This window comes from Heloderma suspectum, chromosome 1, assembly GCF_057233095.1.
Source record: "Heloderma suspectum isolate Gila_16-S chromosome 1, 16-S_ref, whole genome shotgun sequence".
NCBI lineage: Eukaryota > Metazoa > Chordata > Lepidosauria > Squamata > Helodermatidae > Heloderma > Heloderma suspectum.
Genome location: NC_139458.1, coordinates 247,067,596 through 247,086,248, shown reverse-complemented (window position 1 = coordinate 247,086,248; position 18,653 = coordinate 247,067,596). Strand labels below are relative to the sequence as shown.

General features: G+C 42.3%; 1 protein-coding gene across 12 annotated transcripts in view; it reads left to right on the top strand.

The window, feature by feature from the left end:
* The window catches only part of WDPCP (WD repeat containing planar cell polarity effector), a 303,153-nt gene that overhangs the window by 140,011 nt on the left and 144,489 nt on the right, over positions 1 to 18,653 (top strand). For all 12 annotated transcript variants that reach the window (XM_084823159.1, XM_084823110.1, XM_084823149.1 and 9 more), the window contains one exon: positions 6,431 to 6,564. In XM_084823159.1, the coding sequence (XP_084679285.1) occupies positions 6,431 to 6,564 (134 nt within the window). The remainder of the gene's footprint in view (positions 1 to 6,430; positions 6,565 to 18,653) is intronic.

Here is an 18,653-nt window from a genome sequence, read left to right as displayed (position 1 = left end):
CTGGAGTCGTCAGATAGCTGGCCAGATGGGCGGCTAATAAATCTAATAAATAAATACAGACATCTGGGGATTTCATTTAAGCTTTATTGATTTAAATAAAGAGAAAAGACATTTCAGATATTTATTTATTTCATTTGATTCTATCCCACCTTTCCACCAAAAAAGGAACTTAAGGCAGCTAAAATGAAATCCAGATTAACAAAATCTTAATTAAAACATAGCATAAAAACAAATAAATGAAAATCAAAAGTAAAAACACAACAATAAAAGAAGTCAACAGTGTGAGACCTTGCCCCAGTCTGGGGGGAACTATAGCCTGTGATACCAATTCTGAATCAGACAGGGAAGTTGTAGGTTCAGGCCCAGCCATGGGAAGCCAGAATCTGAGAATTCAGTTCAACCAGGCCTCCCACAGACTTGCAAGCCAGGAGGGGGTGAGATGCGGGATGCTGAAATTGCCTATCTTCCACAGCTGGGAGACCTGACCTTGACGGAGGCCCCGGCCTCTTCACCAGGGAGGTCGTCTATTCAGGGGTGTCTCCTTTGGTGCATTGTCAACTAAAGAGGGTGGTGCAGAGGCATCCAGTGAGGCGCAGCAACAGCCTGAGAGCCAGGTTTCCCAGCCAGGATCAAATGTCCAATAGTGAACCAGTGCAACCGGCAGAGACTTTGCTGGAAGCAATGCATAGGTAACCCAGAAAGCTTCCTGGTTTCACTGGAACTGTGAACTTATTCTTTATTTCTTCTGTGTGCTGAACCCAGGGCTGATTGGGTCTTTCATTCTGATGCTCATGAATTGGTTCTTGTCAGGGAACTACATTGTAATCTGTTAACTGTGGATCTTTATCAGGACTGTAAAGGCTTATAGCTAATTACTGGAATTACTGCAATAAAAGGTTTTACTGTGACATGTACTTCGGCTCCAGGAAGTCAGATTCTGACAAACAGCACCAACCACTTAAAACCTCCTTAAGCAACAGACCAGTTATATGCCAAAATACTGCCTTAATAAAAACATCCTTGCCTGCTGGTGGAAGGATAGCACAGAGGAAGCCAACTCCTCAGCAGGGCGTTCCACGTGCTGGGAGTAGCCACCGAGAAGGTCCTCTCTCCACCAAGTGCACCTCTGGGCATCTGTCCTGCTGTGGCTGGATCAAGCTCAGCATTAGGTCAAACTAAGGGGCAATCCAAAAGCAAGTCAAGAAACAAGCACTGGTCAAAGGCACAGTTTTATCTGGCAAGAGGGAGAGTTCCAAAAGAGAGATCTAAAGAACAGCCAAGGCCCAAGCACAGATAAGCAATCAGATACTATATGCAGTCCAAGAAGCAGAGTCAAGCAGGAGTCCAAGGTCAGTAGCACAAAGGTTCAGTCACAGAGCAAGGTCAGAGGAACAAGGATACACAGGACTGGAGCTGGTAGAAGACATTGTTTCCAGCAGTGGCTAGACTGATACTGAAGGCTTATATTGCCAGAGCTTCCTGAGCCTTACCCAAGGCTCAGCTGTAGTTTGTTACAGGTCGTCTGGCAAAAGTCCTAGTCTTGAGGATAACTTTGCTCCTGAGGAGGCCTTTTCTTCAAGCAGGCACCCCTTTGCCTCCCCTGGTCTGAGCCTGGACCATCAGGCACTGGTGTTCTTGGGGGCTGGGTTAGAAGGGCTTAGCATCCCCTTCTGACTTGGAAGCAGAGCTTTCTACTTTTCAGGGGGGGAGATCTGAAGCTCTCTCCTGAGGGACCAGGACCTCTTGGTGAGCCTCAGAATCCCCTGAAATGTCTTGTTTGTCAGGGACATCTGGCTCAGGAGGCTCCAGATTGTCATCTGAAGGGGATTCCTCCGGAAGGCATGACAGCCCTGAAGAACTTAAAAAACCTGGGTAGGCTCATATCAGAGAAGACAGTTTTTCAGGTAGTCTGGTCCCAAGCCATATAGGGCTTTATAGGTCATAACCAGCTCTTTGAATTGTGCCTGGAAACTGACCAGTAGCCAGTGAAGCTGTTGTAGCAAGGGAATCACGTGCTTCCTGAAACAACACCAGTCAACAGTCTGGCCACAGCATTCTGGACCAGCTGAAGTTTCTGAACAACACAATACAATATTCAAAATGGGATGTAACTAAAGCATACGTGACCATGGCCAGATCAGACATCTCTAGGAACAGGTACAGTTGGTGCAACTGTACAGTAGCCTCAGCTGTACAAAACACACTCCTGGCCACCGCTGAAACCTGGGCATCCAGGTTCAGGAATGAATCCAGGAGTACACCCAATGTGTAAGCTTGAGTCTTCAGGGGGAGTGTAACCCCATCCAACACAGGTTGAATCCCTATTCCCTGAACAATCTTTCAACTAATGAGGAGCACCTCTGTCTTGTCTGGATTAAGCTTTAATTTGTTTGCCCACACCCAGTCCATTCAAACATAAGGCACTGATTTAGAACCAGAACAACTTCTTTGGATTTATTTTTGTTTTTATTTATTACATTTATATCCTGCCTTTTTTCCTCCTTAAGGAACCCAAGGCAGCATACATAATCCTCCTCTCTATTTTATCCTCACAACGACAACCCTGTGAGGTAGATTGGACTGAGAGCCTGTGACTGGTCCAAAGTCACCCAGTGAGCTTCCATGGCTGAGTGGGGACTAGAACCCAGATCTCCTGACTCCCAGTCCAGCACTCTAGCCACTGCACTATACTGGCTCCCTCATTTAGATAGAAAGAGATAGAGTTGGGTGTCATCAGCATAGTAGTGGCATCAAATCCTTAAATTCTGGACAACCTCTCCCAACAGTTTCATGTAGATGTTAAATAGCATGGGGGACATGATGGAAACCTGAGGATACCACAGTCCAGTGGCCACAGTGTTATACAGGAATCCCCCAGCACCACCTTCTGAAATTGCCTCTCCAAGAAGGACCAGAGCCACCATATAACAGTGCCTCCCCGTCCCATCTCAGACACCTCAGAAGGTTACCATGGTTGATGGTATCAAAAGCACCCAAGAGGTCCATCAGAACCAAACAGCAACACATTCCCCCTGTCCAGTTCCCTGTATAGATCACCACCAAGGTTACCAAAGCAGTCTCTGTCCCATAACTAGGTCAGAACCCAGATTGAAATGAATGTACATAATCTGCCTTGTCCAGGAACCCCTGGAATTGAGAAGCCACAACACTGTCCAGCAACTTGCCCAGGAACTGAATATTGGAGACTGGCCAGAAATGATCCAATACAGTGGGATTCAGGAAAGGTTTTTTTTGTTTTGTTTTTTTAACAGAGGCCTTACGACCGTCTTTTAGGCAAGACGGAACCATAAAGGGTTATGATAAACCTTTATCTTGCCATAAAGGGGTTTCACCCCTAGCCTTACCCACTTGACCAGGCCTCCCCTATCTGCTTTTATAAGTCAGGAAGGGCAAGAGTTCAGTACACTAAATCAGCCTTTAAAATGCCATTAGCTCTCAGCCTCAGAGATTCTTCATTCACATGAGAATTCCCATCTCTGTCTTCCATTCAACCTTAAGCCACCTGTGGCAGCTTTACGTGATCACAGAAAGAGAGGGAGGGGGAAGGATCACAGAGTACAATGTGTTCTGCTCTTAGTGTTAGGAAGGACAGCTTTATACATAGCTAAGTTAGAAAAAACTATTAGTTCCTCATAAATTAAAGGGATCCAATAGGGCCAGAAATATTGGAACAAGGATAACTGTTTTGGCAATTGGCCTCTGTACACCACCACACTGAAGTTGAAACGAAACACACCCAGATGGGAGCGAAGTCAGGACTTCCAGCTGTAATTCAAGGGGTTTGACAAAAGTGGGGCACTAACCATTCAGGAAGTACAACCAGTGGCATACGCACACTCCCAGCATTGGTGGCTCATAAGTAATGGAATGAATGGCTGACAAGCAGCTGCATGGCCAGGTGTGGCCTGTTTCCTGGGTGTTCCATGACCAATCAAGCAGATAAAAGGCCTGGAGGTGGTTCTGAGTGTTACATTTGCATTTGGTAGCTGTTCACTGGAACTCCCAACATGAGGTCCAAAGAAGTGTCCATGCGAGTGAAGAAGGCCATCATTAGGCTGAGGAAACAACATAAACCCATCAGAGAGATAGCAAAAACAGTGGGAGTGGCTAGTACAACAGTTTGGAACATCCTGAAAAAGAAGGAATTAACTGGCAAGTTCAGCAACAGCAAAAGGCTTGGAAGACCATGGAAGACAACTAAAGTGGATGACCGCAGAATTCTGCTCATGGTGAAGAGGAACCCCTTCACAACATATAGCCAGGTCAAGAATGCTCTTGAGGAGGTAGGCATGTCATTGTCAACATCTACAGTCAAGAGACGGCTTTATGAAGGTAAATACAGAAGCTTCACAACAAGGTGCAAACCAATGGTAATGCTCAAGAACCAAAAGACCAGATTAGCCTTTGCCAGCAAACACCTAAAAAAGCCTGCCCAGTTCTGGAATAAGATTCTTTGGACTGATGAAACCGAGATTAACTTGTACCAGAATGATGGGAAGAGAAAAGGATGGAGAAGGAAAGGAACAGCTCATGATCCAAAGCATACCACCTCATCTGTCAAACATGGTGGAGGCAGTGTTATGGCATGGGCACGTATGGCTGCCAATGGAAATGGGTCACTGGTGTTTATTGATGACCTGACTGCTGATAAAAGCAGCAGGATGAATGCTGAAATGTATAGGGCTGTACTTTCTGCTCAGATTCAGCTGAATGCTGCCAAACTGATAGGACGCTGCTTCATACTGCAGATGGATAATGACCCAAAACATACAGCAAACGCTACCCAAGAGTTTCTGAAGGCAAAGAGGTGGGATGTTCTTCAATGGCCAAGTCAGTCACCTGATCTCAACCCAATAGAACATGCTTTTCACTTACTGAAGACAAGACTGAAGGCAGAAAGACCCCCAAACAAGCAGCAGCTGAAGGCAGCTGCAGTAAAGGCCTGGCAAAGCATCTCAAGGGGGGAAACTCAGCATTGGGTCATGTCCATGGGCTCCAGACTTCAGGCATTACAGTCACTGACTGCAAAGGATTTTCATCCAGGTACTAAAGGCGATCCTTAAGTTTGAAATGCTGTTGGTTTGTGTCATTACTTATGAGCCACCAATGCTGGGAGTGTGCGTATGCCACTGGTTGTACTTCCTGAATGGTTAGTGCCCCACTTTTGTCACACCCCTTGAATTACAGCTCAAAGTCTTGACTTCACTCCCATCTGGGTGTGTTTCCTTTCAACTTCAAAGTGGTGGTGTGCAGAGGCCAACTGCCAAAACAGTTATCCTTGTTCCAGTATTACTGGCCCTGACTGTATTTATAAGTAATAGGCGTTGAAATGAAGACATCTCAAACTCCCTTTGTATAGTGAATGCAGTCTGTAAACGCTGGGTCAGAATGCCATAGTAGTATTTTCATTCAGAACTGAAATGGAAAAGAGCAAGAAGTTGAAGATAATACATAGCAATTTAATAGCTTTGAGTGGGATTCACAGAGGTAGTAGTTTTTAATAGCTAATGTAGCAGTTTTAATAGGTTTGAATGGGATTCACAGAAGTAAAGTACATCTAAAGTAGCAGCTTTTAATTGGCTATTAGTTTCCTCTACAATGTGCACTTTTGCATATAGTTCTTAAATGCAATCTCCCTCACATGTTTTTACACTAACAGTGTATATTTAAATGGATAATTCTAATTATTATTGGAGGTATTCTAACATCAGTGTAATATTTGTGGAGAAGCTAAAATGAATAGAGTAGCTCCGATGAATACATGGTCAATCAGGAACCGATTTCTTAGAGGTTCCAACTTTATCAATATTTTTAAAGCATTTATGTTTACCTGTGGCATTGACAGCTTTCTAGACTTTACAAGTCTGTCCACTGTTCATTGGTATAATTCACTTTATTCAAAAGGAAGAAATGTCATATGCAAAAATCTCCAGATTTGTCTCCTCTGTGGCTCACAGCTTCAAGAAACTTGACTGCTATAGTAGCATCTGCCATCTCATTAGTACTGTTTGGTTTTTTGTTTTGTTTTCTACATTTATGCTTGACTGCAGCTGAAAGCAATATTTTCACTCAACCAATGAAAGCAATCATAGAAGTGGGTGTCACTCCAAAGTCTAAAATAACTGAAAAGGGAATGCATATAGGAAGAGAAACCAGTATCACATTACAACAGGAATTTAATATATATTTTATTCAGCTTTATTTTGTCTGAATACTCCCCAAGCTTTCTTTCCCATTTCCAACAAGATCCTGACAAGATGATGTCCTTTAGGAGATCAGAGAAGGCTGAATCATAGCCTTCAAAATTTGTTTTCCCACCCAGTGTCTCAGTGGAGGGTTTGGTAATTTGTTTTGTTGCTGGTGACGGGCAACAATGTTACAATGTTGACACTTTTTCTTTGTTTTTCAGCTGTTCTCACAGATAGTTTCATGATCTTGTCATTTTGGGAGCAAAGCAAACTCTGTTTCATTCAGTTCACAAAGAAGGAAAATTCTCCTGATGTAAATAAAAAGCTTGAAAAACTCTCATCCTTGGATTTTAAGGTACGGCTATCAGTGACTTTTGCAAGTACCATAACCATGGACAAATACATACTAAGAGTTGGCAGCCAGTGTAGCTTGCCTTCTAAACTAGTAAAAACTGTTTTGAAATTGTATTTCAGATGAACTGTTAAAACTATCGCAATACAGTAGTACTATAAAGAAGCCTTTTAATGGTTACCAAATATAAGTTTAGGCAGACTAGGGCTGGATTAATTACTATGCTAAGTTGCTTAGAGCAGAGAATTGCAGCTAATATGGGATCCAATTTGAGTTATTTATTTATTTCATTTATATCCCGCCTATTTTCCTCCTTAAGGAACCTAAGGCGGCGTACATAATCCTCCTCCTCTCCATTTTATCCTCACAACAACAACCCTGTGAGGTAGGTTGGGCTGCCAGTCTGTGACTGACCCAAAATCACCCAGTGTGCTTCATGGCCAAGTGAGGACTAGAACCCAGACCTCCCGACTCTCAGTCCAACACTCTAGCCGCTACACCACGCTGGCTCTCTGGTTAGTAACCTAGAATCTCTCATGACTATACAGAATTCGTATCCTGTTCCTAATATGGGAAGCAAATTGCTCATCATGGAATAGGGGAGCAGTGGAGATGTTTTCAGAAGTGTTGAAATTTACAATTATAATAGAATGCTACATATGAAGTACATAATGGCTATGACCTTTGCAATGGGGAATACCTATGAGGGCCTAGGCTGGTATTAAGAGGCCAACTCTTCTGCCAGTACTTCATATCCTTATGCCTACTTTCATGCATGCATGCTTGTAGAGATACATATGCTGTGAGACAGAGATGTACTGAGCTCTGGGATATTTGTCAACATAGGATGCTTTGTCCTATTCATCTTTGAGAACTACTTTATTTATTTGGTTAGTTAGTTAATTATTTCATTTCAATACCACCCAATAGCTGACGCTCTCTGGGCAGTTCACAAAAATTAAAACCACAACGTACAACATTAACTTGTTTCTTGTTAATATACTTTGGAGAAAGTGAGTATGTACAAAATATGAGGTTGGGGATTTTTCAGATCAAATAAGTAGATATGTTATATCATATCTAAGCTGCCTTGAGTGCCATTTTTGGTGGAAAGGCAGGATATAAATCAAATAAAGAAATACTGTTTCTTAAAAAAAAATTATTATAATTTCACTGATGAAACACCAAAAAGACAAGAGAAAGATATCGTATATCAAGTACACACACATATCAATTGATAAAGTGCATAGTGCCCCCAAACTGCTTATAAAGGGTGGTATCCTATTGTGTCCTTCCGCTCACGGGAGTGACTGCTCATGCAGCAAAGGTTTCGCACCTCTAAAAATAATCCAAAATGAGTTTCCAGAATGGGGCAGTTCAGCAGAGCTCATAGAAGGGAGCTTCGCTGACCTGTCCTGTTCGGAAAACTAGCATTTTACCTCATTTCCAGGATGATTTTTAGAAGCTCAAGTGCTCCCTTATGCGAGTGGTCACTCCTGCAAGTGCAACAGAATCAGCAGAGGCAGAATGGCTCCGTTGGGTACTGCACAAAGACTTCTATCTTAACAATTACAATAGATTAAAAAAACTTTTTGTGTTATTTGTATCCATTCATCTGCAAATTCCGCTTTTTAAATTTACAGTTTTATCGAAAAAAAATTTAAAACAGAAAATACTATATAAGTTACATATTGTCATGACCCATCTTTTTGCTTTGCATGGGCAAGCTAGCATAGCAACACAAATATCAGTGCGATCTTTTAACGTAATAGATCAGATTATACAGAAGTAAAAACTAGTTGGTTACAACCCTCCCTAAATCAGATAGCAAAGGTATTTACTATTGGCTCATTGCTTAGTTTAAGAAACAGTTCAAAGGCATATCCATGCAGTATCAAGTTAGAAGCTAAAGTCCAACACGATAGTTCAAAACATAGATTTCACAATATAGAATTCTGGCCAGCAGGGGTTTGTGGTTCATGATAATTCCAAACAAGGAAGCATTCCTGGCAAACCAAGACGATGTTCCCCATTAAAGCTCGTTAGCCTTCGGACCGGCTCCCAGTATGAGATTCAAAACAGACAAGAGTCCAAAGTTCTCAGCCATAGTCCAGCAAGACAGTACAGATCATGGATGTTTCAAAGCTAGAATTCACACACTATCAGATCAGCTCCAACAACAGATTCTATGTTGGGATTTCGACTTTACATGTTTCAAGGAAGACATGGGTCCAACAGTCAGGATAAGTCCAGGCAAGAAAGCATTCTGGGTAATCCAAGATGAAAGTATACAATTCATCGCAGACAAGAATTCAAGTAAAGTCCACTTTCCAGGCAGGAAAGTGTTTTGGGCATAAACCACATTCCCAGCAAAGGTTTCTAGCCTGGCTTAAATACAGGGAAAGGGCTATTAAAGCCCTCCTTCTGATGATCTATCCTGCAAGAGAATCTAGCCCGTCAGTAGGCACTACATCAGAGAGGGCACCTCAACCTGGGTGACACCCCTCGAAGCTCCCTCCCCCTGCAGAGTCCTCCCCCTGCTCGGCTCCCACAGAAGATTTTTCAGGCTGTAAATCAGAGGTTTGACTCACAGCCTTATCTTGCAGCTGTGGCTGAAAGGCAGCCTTGCTGTCCTTCAGCCTGTAATCAGATGGGAGACCAAGTAGAGCCAAGCTCCTGGGCCTTGAGTTTCCCACAGTTGGACTGAGTCCCCAAATATTCTGTTCTAATCCTGAATCAGAGGCTGGTTCTGAATCCATAGGCTCCATGGGTGGCTCTGGGGCTAGTGGCTCTGGGGCTAGGCCTGTCACATATAAACATTCTATAACTAACATTCATCCTTTACATTACTGAACCTTTAAACATATTCAATTCCTTTGAAATACTCTGTACCTATCCATCTCGAAATTATACCTCTCTTTTGTAAGTGTAACAAAATGTTCCCATCGTGAATCAAAGAGTACTGTCTTTTGCCTATCCCCTCTCAATCAGATGAATTCGAACTCGGCCATTCTTGCCACCTGCACTTTCCATATTTTAGCCAGCCACTCCCATAATGAACACAGTCCAGATTCTCTCCATTTTCTTGCTATCACCATCTTCGCTCTTTGTACTACTTCCTTGTACTTTTAATTAACTTATCGATCTATATCACCCAATAAAACAACTAAGGGATCAAGAGGAATGATGTATATAATCTTCCTCCAAAATTTCTCTATCTCTGTGTAACATCTGCCCTTGATTGGTTACATCTCTAACATCTATCCTGGGTGCTACTATAAATCTTACTTTATCAGTAAGGTGTCAAATACCATTGATATGAAATTATAAAAGTTTTATCTTTATTAACACATGGTAACCATGCAAGACCTTGAGTGGAGAGAGTTAATTATGTTTCTGTAGAAATTGAGATACTCAAAACACCTTTCCAGTCTTTTTGAAATTGTTACCCTTTGAATCATTATTTGATACTAAAATTAAATCAGTTTGTGACAGCAATCTTTTTATTTGCTTATTATATACTAATATTTCACACTGACATTATTCTGAGGATAATTCTCCCAGCTTCTGATTAATAAAATTGCTTAATTGAAAGAACTGAAACCAAGAAGGTTTCCGGTAATGACAAACAGCTTCCTTCTCTTATTACTTTTATAAAGGTGATTACCTTTTTATCTAACAACCTAAAAGACAACTTTATACATGAACTTCACCAGATGGTCAACACTGGAATCAGATTGACTACATCCTTTGTAGCCAAAGGTGGCGGACATCTATACAGTCGGTAAACACAAGACCTGGAGCTGACTGTAGTTCAGATCACGAACTTCTTATTGCACAATTTAGAATCAGAATAAAGAGAATAGGGAAGACCCACAGATCAGTTAGATATGAGCCCACTAATATTCCTAATGAATATGCAGTGGAAGTGAAGAATAGATTTAAGGGACTAGATTTAGTAGATAGGGTCCCGGAAGAACTATGGACAGAAGTTCGTAACATTGTTCAGGAGGCAGCAACAAAAAACATCCCAAAGAAAAAGAAAACCAAGAAGGCAAGATGGCTGTCTGCTGAGACACTGGAAGCAGCCCAAGAAAGAAGGAAAGCAAAAGGCAACTGTGAAAGGGGGAGATATGCCCAATTAAATGCAAAATTCCAGAGGTTAGCCAGAAGAGATAAGGAATTATTTTTACACAAGCAATGCGCGGAAGTGGAAGAAGATAATAGAATAGGAAGGACAAGAGACCTCTTCCAGAAAATTAGAACCATCGGAGGTCAATTCCAGGCAAAAATGGGTATGATCAAAAACAAAGATGGCAAGGACCTAACAGAAGCAGAAGAGAGAAAGAAAAGGTGGCAAGAATATACGGAAGATCTGTATAGGAAGGATAATAATATCGGGGATGGATTTGATGGTGTGGTCAGTGAGCTAGAGCCGGACATCCTGAAGAGTGAGGTTGAATGGGCCTTAAGAAGCATTGCTAATAACAAGGCAGCAGGAGATGACGGTATCCCAGCTGAACTGTTTAAAGTCTTGCAAGATGATGCTGTCAAGGTGATGCACGCCATATGCCAGCAAATTTAGAAAACACAAGAATGGCCACCAGATTGGAAAAAAATCAACTTATATCCCCATACCAAAAAAGGGAAACATTAAAGAATGTTCAAATATCGAACAGTGGCAGTTATTTCACATGCCAGTAAGGTAATGCTCAAGATCTTGCAAAGTAGACTCCAGCAATTTATGGAACGAGAATTGCCAGATGTACAAGCTGGGTTTAGAAAAGGCAGAGGAACTAGAGACCAAATTGCCAATATCCACTGGGTAATGGAGAAAGCCAGGGAGTTTCAGAAAAACATCTATTTCTGTTTTATGGACTATTCTAAAGCCTTTGACTGTGTGGATCATCACAAATCGTGGCAAGTTCTTGGTGGTATGGGGATACCAAGTCATCTTGTCTGCCTCCTGAGGAATCTTATAACAACCAAGTAACAATGGTAAGAACAGACCACGGAACAACAGACTGGTTTAAGATTGGGAAAGGAGTACGGCAGGGTTGTATACTCTCACCCTACCTATTCAACCTGTACGCAGAACACATCATGCGACGTGCTGGGCTTGATGAATCCAAGGCTGGAGTTAAAACCGCTGGAACAAACATTAACAATCTCAGATATGCAGATGATACCACTTTGATGGCTGAAAGCAAGGAGGAGCTGAGGAACCTTATGACGAAGGTGAAAGAAGAAAGTGCAAAAGCTGGGTTGCAGTTAAACCTCAAAAAACCCAAGAGTATGGCAACCAGCTTGATTGATAACTGGCAAATAGAGGGAGAAAACGTGGAGGCAGTGACAGACTTTGTCTTTCTAGGTGCAAAGATAGGGATGTCAGAGAATTCCGCCACGGATCTCGGTGAGGCCGAATGCCAGTGCATTCGGCCCCCCTAACTCCGTGGCGGAACGGCCTGCCGCCCCTCTGCCCCCCCGCGGATCCCCCCCGGGACGAGACTTACCTGGGGCGGATCTTCCGGGCAGTGGCAGCTCCGGCGGCAGCTTCGGCGGAGACAGCTGCGGCGGCTGGTCTTCTGACCGGCCGCCGCCATTTCCAGTCTTGTTAAAAAAAAAAAAAAAAAAGACTTGATAGGCTATGTAAAGATTTACGTAGCCTGTCATGGCTGGGTTAAAAAAAAACAAACACACAACGTGATATGCTATGTAAATCTTTACGTAGCCTATCATGGCTGGGTGGATTTAAAAAAAACAACAACCCGCGTACGCAAATGGCGGCAGCTACGGCTGCCGCCATTTGTGTTCCTTATTTTTGGCCCTCTGAATCTACGTAAATATTTACGTAGACTATGACGACGAAAATAAAGGGGAACGCAAATAGCGTAGCGGGCGCTATTTGCGTCCCTTTTTGATTCACCATTTTAGCCTACGTAAATATGAATCAAAAAGGGACGCAAATAGCGCCCGCTACGCTATTTGCGTTCCCCTTTATTTTCGCCGTCATAGTCTACGTAAATATTTATGTAGATTAAGACGGCCAAAAATAAGGAACGCAAATGGCGGCGGCTGTAGCCGCCACCATTTGCATACGCTGTTTTTTGTGTTTTTTTTCCCAGAGCCCTCCGCGGCCGGAAATCCGGCTGCGGATGGCTCTGGCTTGGCTGGGCCTGGCCGACTGCTCCGCCGAGCTGCTGCAGAGCACAGCCAGCCGTGGAGGATTCCGGGGGGGGGGGAGGAACGGAGCGCCTCCCCCCCGTCCAGGATTCCGGGGAGAGGGACGGAACGCCTCCCCGCCATCAACATAATCTGCGAAAGGTAAGTCACTTTCATACATCCCTACGCAAAGATTACTGCAGATGCTGACTGCAGCCAGGAAATCAGAAGACGTTTACTTCTTGGGAGGAGAGCAATGACAAATCTTGATAAAATAGTGAAGAGCAGAGACATCACACTGACAACAAAGGTCCACATAGTTAAAGCAATGGTATTCCCCGTAGTAACCTAAGGCTGCGAGAGCTGGACCATAAGGAAGGCTGAGCGAAGGAAGATAGATGCTTTTGAACTGTGGTGTTGGAGGAAAATTCTGAGAGTGCCTTGGACTGCAAGAAGATCAAACCAGTCCATACTCCAGGAAATAAAGCCAGACTGCTCACTTGAAGGAATGGTATTACAGGCAAAACTGAAGTACTTTGGCCACATAATGAGAAGACAGGACACCCTGGAGAAGATGCTGATACTAGGGAAAGTGGAAGGCCAAAGGAAGAGGGGCCGACTAAGGGCAAGATGGATGGATGATATTCTGGAGGTAACGGACTCGACCTTGGGGGAGCTGGGGGTGGCGACAGCCGACAGGAAGCTCTGGCATGGGCTGGTCCATGAAGTCACGAAGAGTCGGAAGCGACTGAACGAATAAACAACAGCTTGTTATCAATCACTTTTTTACCAATGCCTTCTAGCTAAAGGATTTGCTGTAACTAAGGGAGAACAATAATATACCTAGGCTGAGTATTTCTTTCCCCCACCCCATGTATTCCAAACTGTTATGACTGCTTCTATAAGCAAGTTTAATCTTTTAATGACCACAGTTCCATTTATCTAGGTGGGGGGTTTTTAATATAAAAAGCAGATTTTTAATAGGAGTTCCAGTGGATTCTTGTTCTAACATCAACAACATCATCTAACATTATGGACTACTTTTCTCTTTGTTCATCCAGTAAGCAGTTGGTTTAAACATAGTAGCATAATAATAATATACAAGATTTGGAACGCACAGTCAGGCTTTACTCTTAGATTTTTCTAGGGTACTTGTTTCCACTCTTGGAGCAGGATCCAATGGTGCCCTTATACAGGTGGCTGGATCCGCACATCCTGTGATGCATGCAGCCCCTACCACTGGCAAGCCCTGAAACAACCGGAATCACTCATTTCTGGAAGGGACATTTCAGAAACGGGCATTTCCGGTCGTTTCAGGACTTGCCCCCGAAGCACTGCATCACCACTGCCAGTGGTAGTGGCTGTATGCTCCCTGGGACGGAAGGATCTGGCCACCCGCACAAGGGCACCATTTGATCTTGCCCTTGCTTTCTTTTTCCCCCAGATAATATTCTGGAAACTCTTTATTTCTTAAGTGCTGTCCAAAATTTTCACTGGGACATTCTGAAGATGAAAAGAAATTTAGGTGAGATATTCATCTTTATCTTGACTGATGCTATCATACCTGACAATGAAATGCCACACATTTAGCCCATCATTCTGATTCTTTACTGACATTATCTATTAAAGGCTGATTATTTAATTTATATAGTTCACTTAAATCTGCTGATAAGTAAGTTTTTAAATATTTTGCTGACTCCTCATTTCAATTTCATACTTCTTCAAAAGTCCAGTTCACACATTGCCAACAAGCCAAGGTTAACAAACCATGGATTGTTGGAAATGCATTGGGCACAAGTGTGCATGCTGGGTTTAATCTCTGGGTAGTTCCCCCTCCCGCCAACCCAGAGTTCCTGATTTGGATGTCATGTAAACAACACAGGGACAGGGCATCACAGTTGAAGCAGGCAGCCGCGCAGGAAATAGGGATGTCAAGCACAACAGCTTCAAATGAGTTCAGATTTCTATGAATCTGACCTGCAGATTCTGCAGTGGAGCAGCTTTTTCAAAGTCATGTGGACTTGTGTACCATTTTCTTTTCTTTTTTTTACTTTTGGGGGAGTTTAACACAAGTGCACATTAGAAAACAGGAACAAAATTCTCATACATCCCTAAAATTAAATCCGATTCTGTCAATGAGTGGTGACAGAATGAAAGACACCAGACAATCTGCAAAACCCAGACAGAACGGATTTAACAAAATCCGTACACCTCTGTGCAAGAACTAGCACTCACACTCACTCCTGTTGCATTTCCAACAACCCACAGTTTGTTAACCGTGTGAGTTGGGTGATGTGTGAGTTGGGTCAAAAAGTCCTTTGTATGTTATATAGTCTGTCTCATGAGGGTTAATTTTATATTCCAATAACTTTCCATATTCTTCAGTTTTTAAAAATCTGGCTGGTACTGAAAATTTAGGATGCATCAGTATTAACCTGTTATCTGCATACAAATCTTTAACTTTGTTTCTTTTCAAAATACAAAATGGAGATTAATAAAGAGGGTGGTCTTGTGTCCATCACAAGAATGAAGAACTGCCACCCTTTTTTGTGCTCCCCCCCTCCCCAATACTAGAATGTAAAGCGTGGGAAAATGTTTTGCTAGCTAATTTTTTTTTTCATCCTACCAGTTGTTTCTTATTTATTTCTTTGTTTAATGACTTTTCTATCTGTAAGGCTATCTTTTCTTGAGTTGTGCTACACTTTTTTTGCCATATTACGTTATAACTTGTTTACTGGGAATACTCTCTGCTAGAATGGACATCTAATACATTTTCCAGGCTGTTTCAGCTCAAGGCCTCTTTTCAGCACTGACTTGTGTTTGCAAGATTGATCCAACCTCTGTAACATGGATTTGAGACAGTTCACTGTTCACGAGGAACTGAGCTGATACGTTGTTTACTTCAAAATGATGCACACTTGTGCCTTGCTGAGTATTCGTTAAGCTTGGCTTTTGGTAACCATGATCACGATCTATAGACATCTAGCCTATCTGCAAAGCTGCATTGGGATGTGATCATTTATTTTCAATCTGTGGTTCATGTGGCTTTTTATTACTAACCATGTTTCTGGACCGATATGTATATCTCAGTACATATGGGACAAGAAACATGGTTAGAATGAACTTCTAAGAAAGGCTGGGGGGAGGAGGAGAACAGAGCTAAGTTTGGTGTATCAAAAAAAAAATTGAAGTAGGGTAACTAACACTATTTTAAATTTTTTTAATTTCTTCCAGGATTTTTAAGGTTTTATTGTCTTAGGCTATAATCTTATACCCATTTTCCCAGGAGTAAGCACCATTAAATTCAATGGGACATACTTCCGAGTTTTGTATAGGATTGCACTATTAATGTTCTTGATATTTTAATTCAACTGATACTACTGAAGTACAGAAAAAACTGTAGACTATTTATATTTGTGTTTTAGCCCTATATGATTACTCTTGTGTTTGTTGTGTTGTTTTAATTGATGTGAATATAGTTGTGCTGTCTCTTTACTTGACAATATATAGATACAAATACAATTTTTTATGCTTAAAATTTTGATTTACTGCTCACTCTGAGAACATTTTTATTACAGAGTGATGCATAAATATAAGAAATGTTTATTATGACCAACTGAATGCAGAAAGGAGTGAGCTTGCTGAGCTTTTCAGATCTGTTTTGTTTTTTCAAGTTTGCTTGTAGAAGGCATGGCGGAAGACTGGTCTGCAGTTTGTTACAGTTGTAAAATGGTAATTCATGAGACTGTTTTCAGATTAACTAAATTATATTGTGCCCATTGCAAATGATTCACAGGTTCAATGTATCAAGGAATGCATGGACAAAGGAGCATTTACAGTCTCTCTTTTCAAATATAAATGCAGGTAGTTATATATGTCTGATAATAAAAGAAGGATTCTTAAATCTATAGGAACCTCACATTACACTATGAAGTCAGAAAAAGATCCTCGATTTCTTAATACAATGGCTTGGATCCTAAGAAGGAAATTCATGGAAGTTTCCATACCTTTCTCCCCCTGAAAAGTCTCTGTTCAGGAGATGGTTCCAAGTCTACAGTGTGGGATGGGACGCCAAGGGCTGCTCCTGGGAGGAAGGGAACTGCCTTCAGTTACCTTAGGATACAAACCAATGTGTTTAATTGTTTAAACATGCTAGTCTTGGCATCCTCAGTGTGGTGCCCGCAGACACCTCTCATGGCATGCCCCCTCCAGGCTCCCTGTGCCTCATGATTTTAAAAGATTATTTTTGAAATTCATTTTTTTTACTAGGAGGCTAGAGTGTTGGAAAGCAGCACACTGACCTCAAGACCATCTTTATTTTCTAAAATGTTTATATGGGCCCCAGAGGCATTTTCTAAAACAACAATGGGGTGGATGACTGGAGCCCAGCACTTCATTTTGAAGTGTGCCCGGCCACCTAGAAAAAAGGGGAAAAGATAGGCTGAAGGCAATCTATAGCATCCTGGAGGGCCAGAGGGTGGGGTCAGGGAGTGAGCAACCCCTGGGGGGCAGGGGCAAAAAGGATGGCAGGGAGTGAGGGGGTATTTTGCCTGTGCTGTACATGTGTGTTTTGCCTAGGTTGTTATGGTGGTGAATATTAGTTGGCTTATTTGTTTGCTTTGATGTGGTGGGTTTTGCCTAGTTTTGTGTATATGTATTTCTGAGCATTACCAGTTTGCTCTTCCATGAAACTGATATTTTGTTGTGTTTTGTGGGGACAAATATATCATGTGGCATTTAGGGCTCAGGCTCTACCTCTGCCTTGTACTCAGTTTCTTAGCCAAGTTACTTGTCTCTCAGCCTCATCAGTTTGCCTTCTATGGAATGGGTATTGATAAAATGGGTTCAAGTCAGTGTTGTATTTTGGAGCTCTGCCCACACCTCTGCCTTGTACTTAAGTTCTTGGGCAAGTTACTTTTGTTTTAGCTTCATCAGTATGTCTTTGGCAAATGGGTGTTTTGTGACTGGCCATACCTACCGTGGTTGCCATGGGGAGGGTGCAAATGGGCAAGTCCCACATGGCAACTATTGTGTGACAGTGCCCACAGAACTCTCTCAAAATTTCAAATGTGCCCATCGGCCCCCAAAAGGTTGTGTACTGCTGTGCTATTATAACATTCTTCTCCAGATCATCTCAGATTTCATTCCATAAGATGTGTTACTAGGAAACAGACTGAACAAAAAGAACTGATTGGAAATTGCCTCTAGAAACAATGTGCCTCTTTCTGCACCTCCCAGATATTATCTATCTCTACAGAATGTAACAGGTGCTGATGCTGGAAGCCATTGCTCAGCTCCTGTACCCACAAGCCATAGAGACAGTCTTACTAGACCAGAGGGGCATGAAGATCTAGTCTGCAAGAAGGATGGAAGTGCCAAACATATACTGGACTGAAAAGCCTACAGAAGTATGTGTCAGAACCTGACTTCTCGATGCAGAGGCACAAGTCTCAGTAAAACCTTTTATTGCAGTAATTCCAGTAATTAGCTATATATTTTTATAGTCAGTTCACCAGATAACAGATTACAACATAGTTCTTTGAGTGGAATCAGTTCATGAGCATCACTACAAAAGACCCAATCAGCCCTGGGTTCAGCACACAAAGTATGTCTGAACAGATTTACAATTCCCAGTAAAACTAAGTTTTCAGGTTTCTTAGACATTGCTTTGAGCAAAGACTCCTGCCTGTGGCTTTGGTTTAAATACAGCTAAATATGCTAAAGATCAATATCAGATATCCGATCCTGGCAGGAAAACCTAGTTCGCAGATGGTTGTTGCTCCTCATTGGATGCGTCTGCGCTGTTCTCTTTAGTTGACGACACATCCTAGGACACACCCCTGAAACCCCTTCTCCTGCGGAGTCCACATCCTGTAGCCTTGTTCCCATAAAAGACGTCCTTGTTGAGAGGCAGGGACCTCCATCAAGGT